General features: G+C 40.5%; 1 protein-coding gene across 20 annotated transcripts in view; it reads right to left on the bottom strand.

Moving 5' to 3' along the window:
• The window catches only part of FN1 (fibronectin 1), a 73,368-nt gene extending 63,615 nt beyond the window's left edge, over nt 1-9,753 (bottom strand). For 17 of the 20 annotated variants that reach the window (XM_032754590.2, XM_032754592.2, XM_032754597.2 and 14 more), the window contains exons 1-6: nt 9,340-9,753; nt 8,372-8,500; nt 6,994-7,131; nt 5,527-5,658; nt 4,419-4,556; nt 1,889-2,047 (exon numbers count right to left, since the gene is read on the bottom strand). In XM_032754590.2, the coding sequence (XP_032610481.1) occupies nt 1,889-2,047; nt 4,419-4,556; nt 5,527-5,658; nt 6,994-7,131; nt 8,372-8,500; nt 9,340-9,487 (844 nt within the window). In that variant the 5' untranslated portion in view covers nt 9,488-9,753. The remainder of the gene's footprint in view (nt 1-1,888; nt 2,048-4,418; nt 4,557-5,526; nt 5,659-6,993; nt 7,132-8,371; nt 8,501-9,339) is intronic. The other 3 variants (XM_032754591.2, XM_032754594.2, XM_032754603.2) reach the window with 1 other exon arrangement.
• Nucleotides 9,754-12,913: the final 3,160 nt, after the last annotated feature.

The raw sequence follows: 12,913 nt of genomic DNA, 5'->3' as shown, positions 1-12,913 counted from the left end.
GGGACTACAGGCGCCCGCCACCACGCTCGGCTAATTTTTTGTATTTTTAGTAGATACGGGGTTTCACCGTGTTCGCCAGGATGGTCTCAATCTCCTGACCTCATGATCCACCCGCCTCAGCCTCCCAAAGTGCTGGGATTACAGGCATGAGCCACCACACCCGGCCGATCTTTTCTTTCAACTTTTAGATATCTGTTCTCTTGAAGGCCAGGGCCCACTGCAGAACAGAATCAGGGCTGATGCTAGACCAAAGGTACACTGAATTCAGTGCCTCCCTAAGTGCTGCTGAACACTAGAACCCAAAGATGTTCACAGACAAAGAATCCCAAGGTCAAACGTACTAGGGAGACATGGCGCCCATCCCCTACACTCCACCATGGAGAGTATGATGTAAAGGAACACACAGATTCTGCAGAGCAGGTTCCATTTTGTTTAACCCAGTGCTTCTCAAACTTTTTTGAACAATGGAATCTTTTCAGTATTGGCAATATTCATAAAAATAGCTAACATTTATTGAGTGTTTATCCCCATTTAATTCCCACCTACACTTTTAGTCTATTTTGGTAGATTGACATTTATAATTTATGTTTTTATTTTTTATTTTATTTTTTTGAGATGGGGTCTCACTCTGTCGCCCAGGCTGGAGTGCAGTGGTGCGAACTCGGGTCACTCCAAACTCCACCTCCTGGGTTCATGCCATTCTCCTGCCTCAGCCTCCTGAGTAGCTGGGACTACAGGCGCCCACCACAACACCTGGCTAATTTTTTGTATTTTTAGTAGAGACGGGGTTTCACCGTGTTAGCCAGGATGGTCTTGATCTCCTGACCTCGTGATCTGCCCACCTCGGCCTCCCAAAGTGCTGGGATTACAGGTGTGGGCCACCACGCCCGGCCGACGTTTATAATTTTTTTTTGGCCAGTAGCAATTTTATTACTGACAATAAAATAACTCAAAGATATTATCAAATCTAATCTTGTTCACCTTCATAAGTGCTCAAAGCAAGACAAAAACTCATCAAAAGAAGAAAAATTAGAACAATTAATATTTTTAACTGAAGGATGGCTGAGACACTATATAACGATGTTGGCACATCGTATAGTAAAAAGTTGATCAAAACATATTAAAAATAGTAAGAGAGGAGTGCCCATCCTTGTTGGCCATATTTCTCTCTTCAGATTTTTATGAAACATTTATGATTTAAAAATCTTTTTCTTATGCCAAAAATGATTAAAACTTATTTTTTAAAAAGAATGCTTAGATATCATGTCTTTCATGGCCATCTCTAAGTCCTCTCTGGATTTCTAAAATTTCGAATGCCAATACATGAAGAAAATAATTGTGCATTACTTTATAGAATGTAACAGAGTTTGCCAGAGCATAGAAACCACATATAAAGGATGGTTTCCACTACAAAAAGAGCCCAATGTCGGGACAGGGAAGTATATTTCATTCAAAAACAAACAAACAAAAAACCCAAATGCACTTTTTTTTGTCCTTTCCTAGCAGAATAACCAAGTAGTCATATAATCAATTATAACTCTCATTTCCTTTCAGATGAACTTTGGATATTCAAAATACATGTGTGTATGTGATCTATTCACGGTAAGTTTTATGATGCTAGCATTCTTTAAAACTCAGTTTTATCTTTTGGAGATAAATCTGGCTTTTTCCCCCCGAAGGTTTATTTGCATGTCATTTTCCTTTTTTTCTGAAAAATTTAAAACTTGACATTAGAAAAAGTTTTACTAATAATGTGCAAATTATCTTAGGTTATTAGCTGAAACACTGCAAATTATCCTCAGATGGCATGTCAAAGGAAAGATGGATTTGCAGAACTATTTCTTGACCTGCTTCCCCATTTCCCGCCCCTGCCCATCCTGCGCCTCACCGCTCGATGTGGTCTGCACAGAGGTGTGCCTCTCACACTTCCACTCTCCTCGGCCATTGCCTGTGCAGATGCACTGGAGCAGGTTTCCTCGATTATCCTTCTTGCTCCAGGTGTCTCCAATTCTATAGGACGTCCTTGTGTCCTGATCGTTACATCTATCTGTGTCACAAAGGAAGCACATACATACATACATACATCAGGTCGAGAGTGGCAAGTGGTCAATTCAAACTTAAAAAAGGAATGCTATCTATGCCTGGTAATCTATTTTTGGTAATATGTTCATATCCAGCTCTGGTGCTGCAAGGTATTACACTTGTGAAAGATGAAATTACATTTGTTACGGTGGAAAGGGAGCTGAATGGTTTAGTCTAGTTTCATCTCCCTGTCAAATAACATTTTCATTTATTTATTTGTTTACTGTTTTCACACTGTTCCTTTGACTAACGTCATTCTCTGGCATTATATTTCATCTTTTTCCTTCTCAGGCTCTTCCAGGATTTTTCATAGTCGTCACTGTTTATGGCCTGCTTTTCAATAGGGAACTTGCTTTAGAAAACTAAAAACAGGCTGAGCGTGGTGGCTCATGCCTGTAATCCTAGTACTTTAGGAGGGTGGATCACCTGCAGTCAGGAGTTCGAGACCAGCCTGGGCAACATGGTGAAACCCCCCCCGTCTCTACTAAAAATACCAAAAAAAATTAGCCGAGTGTGGTGGCGGGTGCCTGTAATCCAAGCTACTCGGGAAGCTGAGGCAAGAGAATCGCTTGAACCCGGGAGGTGGAGGTTGAAATGAGCTGAGATCATGCCACTGCACTCCAGCCTGGGCGACAGGGTGAGACTGTCTCAAAAACAAAACAAAACAAAAAACAAGCAAATAAAAACTTGCAAGAATGGGGAGGCAAGCAGGTATCAAAGGGTCTTCACCAATGGCTACAAAGAAGCTATAAAAAGATGATAGTATCTCTTTCTTCATTTGTTATGTAAAAAATTTAGAGGATACAAAATTTCTTTGACTAAAATATTATTTTCCCTTCCCCTATACCCAAACACCTACAGTATTTAAAAATCACTAGCAAAATAGCCCCAGATTATTCAGTGTTAGCCCTCCAATGGAAGAGTGGGGTCAACATAAAATGATAATTTGTAACTAAATGACCATTAGTCTATGTGTTCATTTATCTGGTAAATAGATTATCTAAATTATAATCCAAATTTTTTCTGTGCCATGAAGTGAGTATAGAGGATCTGATGTCTTTGTGAATCGGATATTGTTGCAACTACTGGGTTAGAGAAAAAAAATTAACAGTTGAGGTAGGTTCAAACAAATACACACCCACATCCATCTACCACAAGAACAGAAGTTTGCATGGAGGTATAATTACTGATTAGAGCTTTTTCCCAAATCCCCAGTTAAAAGTATTATCATCCCCTGAACCTCCATAGCACTACTTTCAGTATTTCTGTTGAAACCTTTACTATTGTGTTTTGCAGATGATAAATATGTATAAGACTTTCTCATCTCCCTGACCCCCTAAGTACTCTTTGAAGGCTAGGCTAATGTTCAATTCATATCTGCATTCCTATAATACCTTGAACAAAGTAAGTGCTTATAAAATTTTCTGGAATAAATGACTTCTCTTTGAGAAGCTTTTCCCAACTTGCTATTTAAAGAGTTCTAAATAATAGATAAGGTTTGAATCAGACATCTAATTTGTCTTAAGCTAAAATATTGCAATAAAGATCTTGGAAGTCTGATGATCACAGTAACATTTTAAATGCAAAATATCTAATAAACCAGCAAGTTTCTGGGAAAGTTTTGGTCAAAATGGTTACCACTTTTCATGAGGGACCTATTTTTTGTTAGCAAAGAATTCAAATTTGGATGATGGCTATGTTAAGGTAGTTAAATATTTTCAGCTAGACAAATAAAATAGGTTCAAATTATTTGGATTTGATTTTAAACTTATTTACAACACCAGTAGTTAATGGCTGTTTTACTTCAACAAACTCTCTAGTTGTTATTAGTTTAAAATATCAAAAAAGGAGCCTTGAAACCCAAAGGCAACAATTAAGACCCCAAGACAATCTTAGAAGGAGCAGTAAAGACGTCAGAGGCCGGCATCTTTACAGCACTAATAAAATGCGTTAGGTCAGAGACACTATCCTTAACTCCAGAGTGGATAAATCATTTTAATTTATGGGATAACTTCTTTTTAATTTTATCAATTTAGCCTATGAATGTACCTTATTTAAATTTCAAACATAGAAGGAAACCTAAAACTTTTGTTCAACTCTATGTCAGTGGCAGTGAGCTGAGATTGAACCTTATTGAAGTGGTATGTTTTTCTATTTATGTAGTCTTCTCTGAAGATGCCGAATAAGTTGGTTATGAAAGTTTTCTTGACACCCATAAGTTACCAAAGCATGCTGGTATACTGGATGTGTTCTAAGTGACATAGTATTACCATTCTCTCTAGGAATCCAGAAAACAATACCTGGCTTAATCTTTAACATAAAGATGTAAAACATACTTCTAGAGGTGCAAGTGATGCGTCCGCTGCCTTCTCCCAGGCAAGTACAATCCACCATCATCCAGCCTTGGTAGGGCTTCTCCCAGGTTTCTCCGACCACATAGGAAGTCCCAGCAGCATGATCAAAACACTTCTCAGCTGTAGGGAAATTTGGAAGAAAAACAGGAAAAAAAGGTTATTTTGAATTGTGCACGCTCCCTGTAATTTAAAGTGTAGTGTGTAAGCAAAAATTCAGCCACTTTTTTTTTTAAGTGGCACTCTGTTCAGAAAGAATGACACACCCAGCATCTAAGCACACAGTAAGTAGCCAAGGCAAAAGAAAACTCAAGCTGAGCTGGCAGGCAAAAATTCCATTCTCCTAATAAGTACATGGACTACATATTTTCAGCCAGCTCCAAACTTCCCACCAGCATTTCCAGTAGCAAGGATCTATCTATGTATCTAGTTTGTGGGAGACTACATATGCAAAATTCCAATCTTAATTATAAATGACCAATTATGAATTTTGAGTGGCCTAAATATAATGACAAAAAAAGCTGTTTTTAAATATTGGAAAGCAAAACAAGACAAAAACCTCTAAATTAGAAGATAAATAAACAGAGTAAAATTTATAGCTAGAAACTTTCAGGCTTGTACTTACAGAATTCAACTGAGGATTGAGACCCAAAGAAGCTCAACAATTTTTAATTTGAAAAGAAATGACCAGAGTGTGACAAGCACACACTATTTCATGTTTCAGTCCAGGACATTCCATATAGAAATGTGCCCAAAGTGTCATTTTTTTTCTTTTAAATAAATTATATCTTGACCAAGGAGGAATCTGAGATCAGCTATTAGGTAAAAGAAATGACTTCATTCTAAATCTTTCAATTCTACCCTATGCTTTTGAAGCAAAGTTAAGACTTCTATGTGTAGTCAGTACTTTTTGATCTGATTCCTGTAAGAAGACTATGGATTATATAATAATTCATTATTTCAAATAAAATTCCCATTTCTTTATTGGTTTTCACTGGAATTCAGGTCTGTGACCTATGTAGATGTGATTCTGGTCCAATCCCACATTAGAACTAAGCATCCCAACTCTTGCTCAGCCCTAAGACTCACACACCTATGGGCTTGCAGGTCCATTCTCCTTTTCCATTACCAAGACACACACACTCTAACATGTAACCACCAGTCTCATGTGGTCTCCTCCAGGTGTCACCAATCTTGTAGGACTGACCCCCTTCATGGCAGCGGTCTGTTGAAGATACAATGAAAATGTTAGGAGAGGGCAGATTTTTTTTTTTTTTTTGGTCTCATGTTCCACCCATGGTAGGTACTTAGGCTGGCTAAAGTAGAGACACAGACAACAGCTTTGCCATCAGAGAGAGGGGAAACATTAACAGGTCTGGTCACTTGGAGTCAATTCAATTAAGCGTCTTGCTTAGAGCACAATGGAAAACCACAGAGAAAACTGGATGGCAAGGAAGAGGTCATAAATCCTGCTTTCCCAGAGAGATCACAGGAAATTGGGTCCTAAGCAGAAAAGAAAGGCTGGGAGGCTTGGTCTTCACTCATACACAGCAGGCTAAGACTGAGACTAATTCAGTGAAAAGGCCACATCAGGCATAGCACTCCAGCTTTTGGGAGCATGGAGAGCCTGTATTTTACCCTAGGATAGAAATGTCATTTTGGTGGAAAGCAAACAGACATACGCATATAAAGTGTGGAAATCCTGGTAGTTTTCTAAGTTGTTAAGCCCAATGGCACATTCAAATGCTGAACCAGATTGTAAACACTATGGACCCTTGCCTCTTGCGATTTGCCTGTGAACTTGGATAAACCCTAACATGAAGTATGGGGAAAGTTGATTGGGCCTATTCACACGGGACTTGTTCTTTTGAATAGAAGTCTTTAAGATGACTTATATTTAAAGAATGGATTAAAAACTTAAATACTATGTTAATAGAATCTATTGGTAACCCAGTGAATCATACTGGAAAGAGTGCCTTAGCTAAACTAGAGTTGATGAGAATCAGCCCCATTCCCAAAGTTCCTTAGCAAACACTATTGGGTTAATAATTTTGTGTTATCCCTAGGAATAGTGACATCTGCTTCCTGGGCATAACTGGTCACCAAGAAACCAGACTGTTTCTGTGAAGTGCAAGAGGTCTCTGCATTGCAAACAAGAAGACCAGACAACACATGGCTGGTTCACTCTTCATGAACACCTTCCCAGTCACCGCAGAAAAGTCTCGTGATTTATCTCGCTTGAGGATATCCAGGTGATTTAAAATGGGCAACTCCCCTAAGCATGTCTTACTGAAATGGAACCCAAGAGGTCTCTTGGTTCTGCTGTGTACACAAACACACACTCATAAATGCACACACCAAACACTGATTCCATCTGTGCTCATACCCATCTTTAAGAAACACAGGAACCAGTTGGGTGACCACTTAAGAGTACGTTGTCACCAGGGGCAAATCCCAAAGTTAGGAATATCCAGTCATGGATAACAGAAAATGACAGTGATGGTAACAGAGAAATTCATATTTGATATTTTGGCGTCATTTTACACAATGTCTTCCTTACTTGCGATGGTACAGCTTATTCTCCCTCGCCCAGCCCCGATGCAGGTACAGTCCCAGATCATGGAGTCTTTAGGACGCTCATAAGTGTCACCCACTCGGTAAGTGTTTCCAGTGTACTTGTCAAAGCAAGTCTCTTCAGCTGAGGGGCAAATGAAAGTCCATGTGAGCCTCATTTAGGTACAAGCTTTTCTAATTCACTAATCCCCTCTAAAGGAAAACCCACTTTTCTATTCCACAAATAACATGGTACAACTCAAAGAATAAAATGAAGTGAGAGATACAGATTTTTATTCTAAGCTCTAATAAGGCCATGGTTTTTTGGACATATTGTCAAATTTTCTGTAAATTATTCACATTGTAAAAAAATCTCAGGCTGTTAGGAAAAGGCTATATAAAGAACTAACTTATGACAGAGCTAGATTTGTGAAGGGTTTCAGATTCCAATCTCTGACTCAGGAAGTCAAAGCAAGGTTCACATAAAAAGCAAACAATTGGCTGGACACAGTGGCTCACGCCTGTAATCCCAGCACTTTGGGAGGCTGAGGCGGGTGGATCACCTGAGGTCAGGAAGTCGAGACCAGCCTGACCAATATGGTGAAACCCCGTCTCTACTAAAAACATGAAAATTAGCTGGGCATGGTGGCATGTGCCTGTAGTCCCAGCTACTCAGGAGGCTGAGGCAGGAGATTTGCTTGAACCCAGGAGGCAGAGGTTGCAGTGAGCTGAGATAGCGCTATTGCACTCCAGCCTGGTGACAGAGCAAGACTCTGTCTCAAAAACAAAACAAAATAAAAACAAACAAACAATTCGAAGATCCCCACCTCCCACCAGGCCTTGACATTTGTTGATCCTATGATTTCCATTTTCCCCTCATCAGTGGTTCTCTGACAGAGTTGCTGTAATTTATAAGAAAAATATCATTGGCCCTAAAGGAATGAGAACTTTGAAGTGGCTAGTGGTTTTGTGTTAACTGCCGCTGACAAATCATTTTACAATATAAGTCCCCAAAGTGTTTTCTGGCTCATAAACTAACAGTTTAAGATTTGAGACTGCTTTCTAATAAATTAAAATTTTATAAGCAATTTTTTTTTTTTTTGTCGGAGGACACACAAAATCTTTCATTTTCTCATCAAAAACTTTGGGAGAGTAAAGCAAAAAGAAGACTCTAGGAACTAATTTGGGAAAGATTCTTTTCTTTGTTTTAAAGGTAAAAGCATGTGAAAAGCAAACATAAGCAGTTTTTAAACGTTTATTAAGAGGAAATGACAGATAATTCTATTAGAAAAATGGTGTATGTATTTTTACTTACTAATGCAAAGTTTAACAATTACCACTTCATGTATTAAATGATACTAAGTATGGGGCTTGTTGTCACTTACCTTCAGGTTTACTCTCGCAGTTAAAACCTCGGCTTCCTCCGTAACAAGTACAAATCAAGGCATTGCCCAGGTAGGTCCGCTCCCACTGTTGATTTATCTGATAATGTTTTCCATTGTCATAACAACCGGCTGCAAATAATTGAAGGAAAACATTACTACATTTGCATTTCTCCTTTTCCCAAAATTATGGAATTTTCTTCATGTGAATATTTAGGTATATATTTTTTTTCTTTTAACTTTGCTAAAAGTTATATACAATGATGTCATTTCCATCTGGCCAGGGGTCTACATAAAAAAAGTTGGAAACATTTTGGAAGGCAGACAATTGAAATCACATTTTAAAAACATTTTTAAAAGCAAGGAACTTAAATATTCTTTTGGAGTAATAGTCAAAAAGGACAACTTTAAGCAGGTTTCTCAAAGCAAAAGGAGGGTGTGTCTTTGAAAAACGGAAAGAATTCCAACCTCTGTTCTTGGTGAAGTATCCTAAGCGGCCCTAAAGAGGTCGGAACCAATTACATCTCTTCCAAGTTAGTTAAAAACAAGACAGCTATTTCAATACCCCCTTTCCACCCCCATGTTGAAAATATTTGACCAATTATTTAGCAGAAGGAAATTAGCAGTAAGGACCACACTAATCCCGAACGGAAAATTTATAGACATGCATCATTTTTCTCTTTAAAGGCAAGTTTTGGTTAATTCCTAGAAGGACCATCTGAACGTGCAGAATTTATTAGAACACGGGAAAGTCGCAGAGTCCTCGTCCTCCAATGCATGATCTTATCATCCTAGGCCCTCAGAACCAGCCTGCTCAAAACTCGATCCTTTTGTGTGCACAGTTGGTTTCTCTCAGTAAAGCGCGCACACACTCGCACACACGCGCGCGCACAAAACTTCAGCCCCAACTTTGGTCGGCTTTAGGGTCCCATCCCTGAGGCAGCCTGTTTCAGCCCGCGGTCAGTACTCACGCTTGCTTTGACTGACAGCCACCGGGGCCTGGGGCTGAACCATTTGCTGAGCCTGCCTCTTGCTCTTCGAGGCTCCCGTGGAGGGCACCGCTGTCCCCAGGTACAGGACGGCCAGCAGCAGCAGCCCGGGCCCCGGACCCCTGAGCATGTTGAGACGGTGGGGGAGAGACGCCCGCACCGGGAGGCAAGTTGCCACCAAGTTTGCTTCCCTTCGCAACCTGCGGGAAAAATCCCTTCTAATGCCTCCCGGGGGTTGTCGCCTCCAAGAAGGTAGGGGCCAGAAGGTGGGGAAGGAGACGGGTGGAGGGACAGAGGGGATGCAGAGGACCAGAGAAGTTGTGGCTGCAGGTCCCCTCTTCCCGCTCGCGCCTGGGGTTCCCTCTCCTCCCCCTGTGCAGCACAGCCGGCGCGGGCGTCCGAGCCCCGGGAGCCGGGGCTTATATGGGACGGTCCCCTCCCGCCCCGCTGGAGGCCCGGGGCGCGGGGGAGGAGAGACCCGCCGGGCTGTCCCCGCCCCGCCCGCCGCCGCAGCCGCAGCCGACCGCGCGCCGATTGGCCCGGGCTCCGGGTGACGTCACGGGGGACTGTGGGTTCGCAGTGAACAAAAGAGATGCTGATGGCCCGCCAGGACTGGGGCAAGACAACTTTTTTTTCGGTTTCCTTTGCGGTCATCAAACTTTTTAGGGGATGGGGGAAGGGATGGAAAGCGGCTGGGAGGAAAGGGAGTGGCTGGACTTGTGTGAAGCGAAGGGGTTGCAAGACGCTCCCCCTTCCCTTTTCTTTTTTATTGGGGGTGGTGGTAGTGTTTGAGGACATTGCGTCACCTCTCGTCCGGGTGGAGAGGGGGGAATCTCTGCTTATAGGAGTGTATTTTGTGGGGAAGAAAACCCATAAAATATCCACCACCTTGCAGCTGTAAGAATCCAGACTTTTCAGTCCCAGGGCGGGGCTGCCTTTCCCCCCACCCCGCTCCCTTTCTTTGAACTAAAGGGTACTGGCTCGGGACTCCCTTATTTTGTCTTCACAGCTCCCTGTTCGGACTTCTCCCCTTCTCAGAGCTGTGCCTGTCTGGTTCTGAGAAAGGGCCAGCGGGCGAACGGGGAGCAAAGGGGAACAGAGACCTTTAATGAGCTTCTACTAAGTACCGGGACTTCCGCGGGGCGCTTTGCAGATCCCGGGGAAGTTCAGAGAATGAAGTTTTCTTTTGCAAGGACAAAGTACCTGTTTACTTTTTTACATACGCAGGAAAGCCTTCCTTTCCTGGGGATGGGACGCCCGTTTCCACTGAAAGTGAAATCACTGTGAACAACCTGAAAACTGGAAAGTTGGATCAGCTGTGGGGAGAGAAAGGTCTTCGTGTCCTTTCCCACGTTCACCGTGCCAGTTACACACAAAGCAGAGATTTTTTTGCTTGAATCATTAAAAGCCGGGTGGGTGGGGGGCACCCTATGTACTGTCTTGCCCTCCTTCGGCCCCTTTCTCACATTTATTTGCCATTTTCTTTTAGCTTACAAGTTCCATTACAGAATGCCCCCTCCATCCCCCGCCGCCAGATTTTTTATATTTCAATTGTTATTTACTCCAAGAGTGTGGAAAGTTCTCCTTTCAGATTCCCCCTCCTTGAACTCTAAACTCAGAGTGGAAAGGGAATCTGAAAAGTCTCTCATTTAGCAACTCATCACATCAGTCCTTTTTGTCAGACAAACACAAGCACAATTGATTTTAAAGATCTTCAGAAGGAGGAGTCCACCACTTCCACAGTAGATCCAGAGAGACCCAAACTGAATGCTTTGCCTTCTCCTTGTGTTAGGAGTTCAGAGTTTCCATTTGCTTTAAAACACAAGAAGCTACTAATAAAATATATTTATTCCGGCGAGGTACCTATTTTCTCCAAAAGTTTCACCTTCAGTAATTGCCACAGGAGTAATTAGAACTCTGTGTTCTATAAAATGCCTGACACATTAAAGACACAAAATTAGCATTTGTTTTTATTCATGCAAGGATTTAAAACCAAACCAAAACAAAGCAAAACACCCAGCAAATATCAGTTTCCTACAAATAGTGTAAAAAAACCTCTTGGGGAATCTTTGTGACCCACACTCCAAGTTGAAAGAGTGCCATGGATTTCCCCAAATTTAGAATCCTGTCTGGGTTAGAGGATTTTTTGGGAATTTCTCATCACTTGACAAAACAGTTTTCTCTTTCAAATATAAAAGAGCTCCTTGTAAAATGTTTGGTAAATTTCTGGGAAGCCGAGTGTTTCTTCCAGAGGAAGGATACCTGGAAATCCGGATGTAAGCAAGATAAACCTGTAGCTAAAGCTTGCTTAAAATCCATTGATTCTGGGGGAAGGAAATAAGTGATTAGAAAAGTATTTGCTCAACCAAAACCATGATAGTTTGATATATTTACTGTACTGAAAATACACTAGAATAATATGCATGGTGGAGCTTGAAGTGGAAAGCCCACCTTACATTTTGGAAGAAACTTTTTTGTTTCAATCCCTTAGATATCTAATTTATTTAAGGAAACAGGATATCTCTGTCTCATAAGAAAAAAATAATAACATCTGACTGATTTTCATAGGAATGCTTGGGAGTTTACTCTTTTACTTGAAAGTTGTTTTTTTTTTTTTTTTTTTTTTTTTTGCCTTTTTTAAAACTTTAGAGACAGAAGCTTTTCTTAGTTAAGATAACAGGGCTTACTACAGTATTCTTTAATTATCAAGATCCCTTGTAACTCTAAGTCTGTTATCTCTAACTGGAGAGATAATTAAATCTTAAAGACCACTCTGACTCTAATTCAACCAACGTGTGTGGTGTCCAGGATCGTTGGACTTCCTTAAGAATTCTATTTTATCAAGGTGGATTCTTCTTCAGTAAATTGTATTCTTCTATTGGTAGGAAATACTCTTGGATTTCTTTCTTTCTTTCTTTCTTTCTTTCTTTCTTTCTTTCTTTCTTTCTTTCTTTCTTTCTTTCTTTCTTTCTTCTTTCTTTCTTTCTTTCTTTCTTTCTTTCTTTCTTTCTTTCTTTCTCTCTCTCTCTTTCTTTCTTTCTAAAACTGTATTCAGAGAGGGAAATGTGACCAAAAAAAAAAAAAAGGGAAATCAGTAGAGACAGAAAGTAAATTCATGGGTACCCAAGTTCATGGGCTGGGAACAGGAATTAACTGTAAAAGGGCACAGGGAATCTTATTGAGGTGATGGAAATCTGTATTCTAAAACTACATTGCAGTGATGACTGTACAATTTGGTAAAAGTTTCAAAATTCTGGGGATTATACACAAAATGAGTGAATTTTACGGTATGTAAATTATGTTTCAATGAAGTTGTTTTTTTCAAAAGTTGATTTTAAAAATTAGTATTTGTTCTTTTTTACTCTTAACCATCTCCTGATTTTGGTTTCAAAGATTTGCTCTCAATTAGCAGCAACATACACAAGGCGTCCTCATTTCTTCATTTTTCTAAGAGGAAGTTTGCCTTGAATATAGTAGTGGATTTCTTCTTCTACACCAGTAACTCCTTCTGAAACCTACTATTTGTGTGAAGGCATATATGTGGTAGAGACAGAAC

The sequence above is a fragment of the Hylobates moloch genome, unplaced genomic scaffold (genome assembly GCF_009828535.3).
Source record: "Hylobates moloch isolate HMO894 unplaced genomic scaffold, HMol_V3 SCAFFOLD_1, whole genome shotgun sequence".
Taxonomy (NCBI): Eukaryota; Metazoa; Chordata; class Mammalia; order Primates; family Hylobatidae; genus Hylobates; species Hylobates moloch.
Note: the sequence above shows the minus strand (reverse complement) of the source record. Positions and strands in the feature narration are given on the sequence as shown.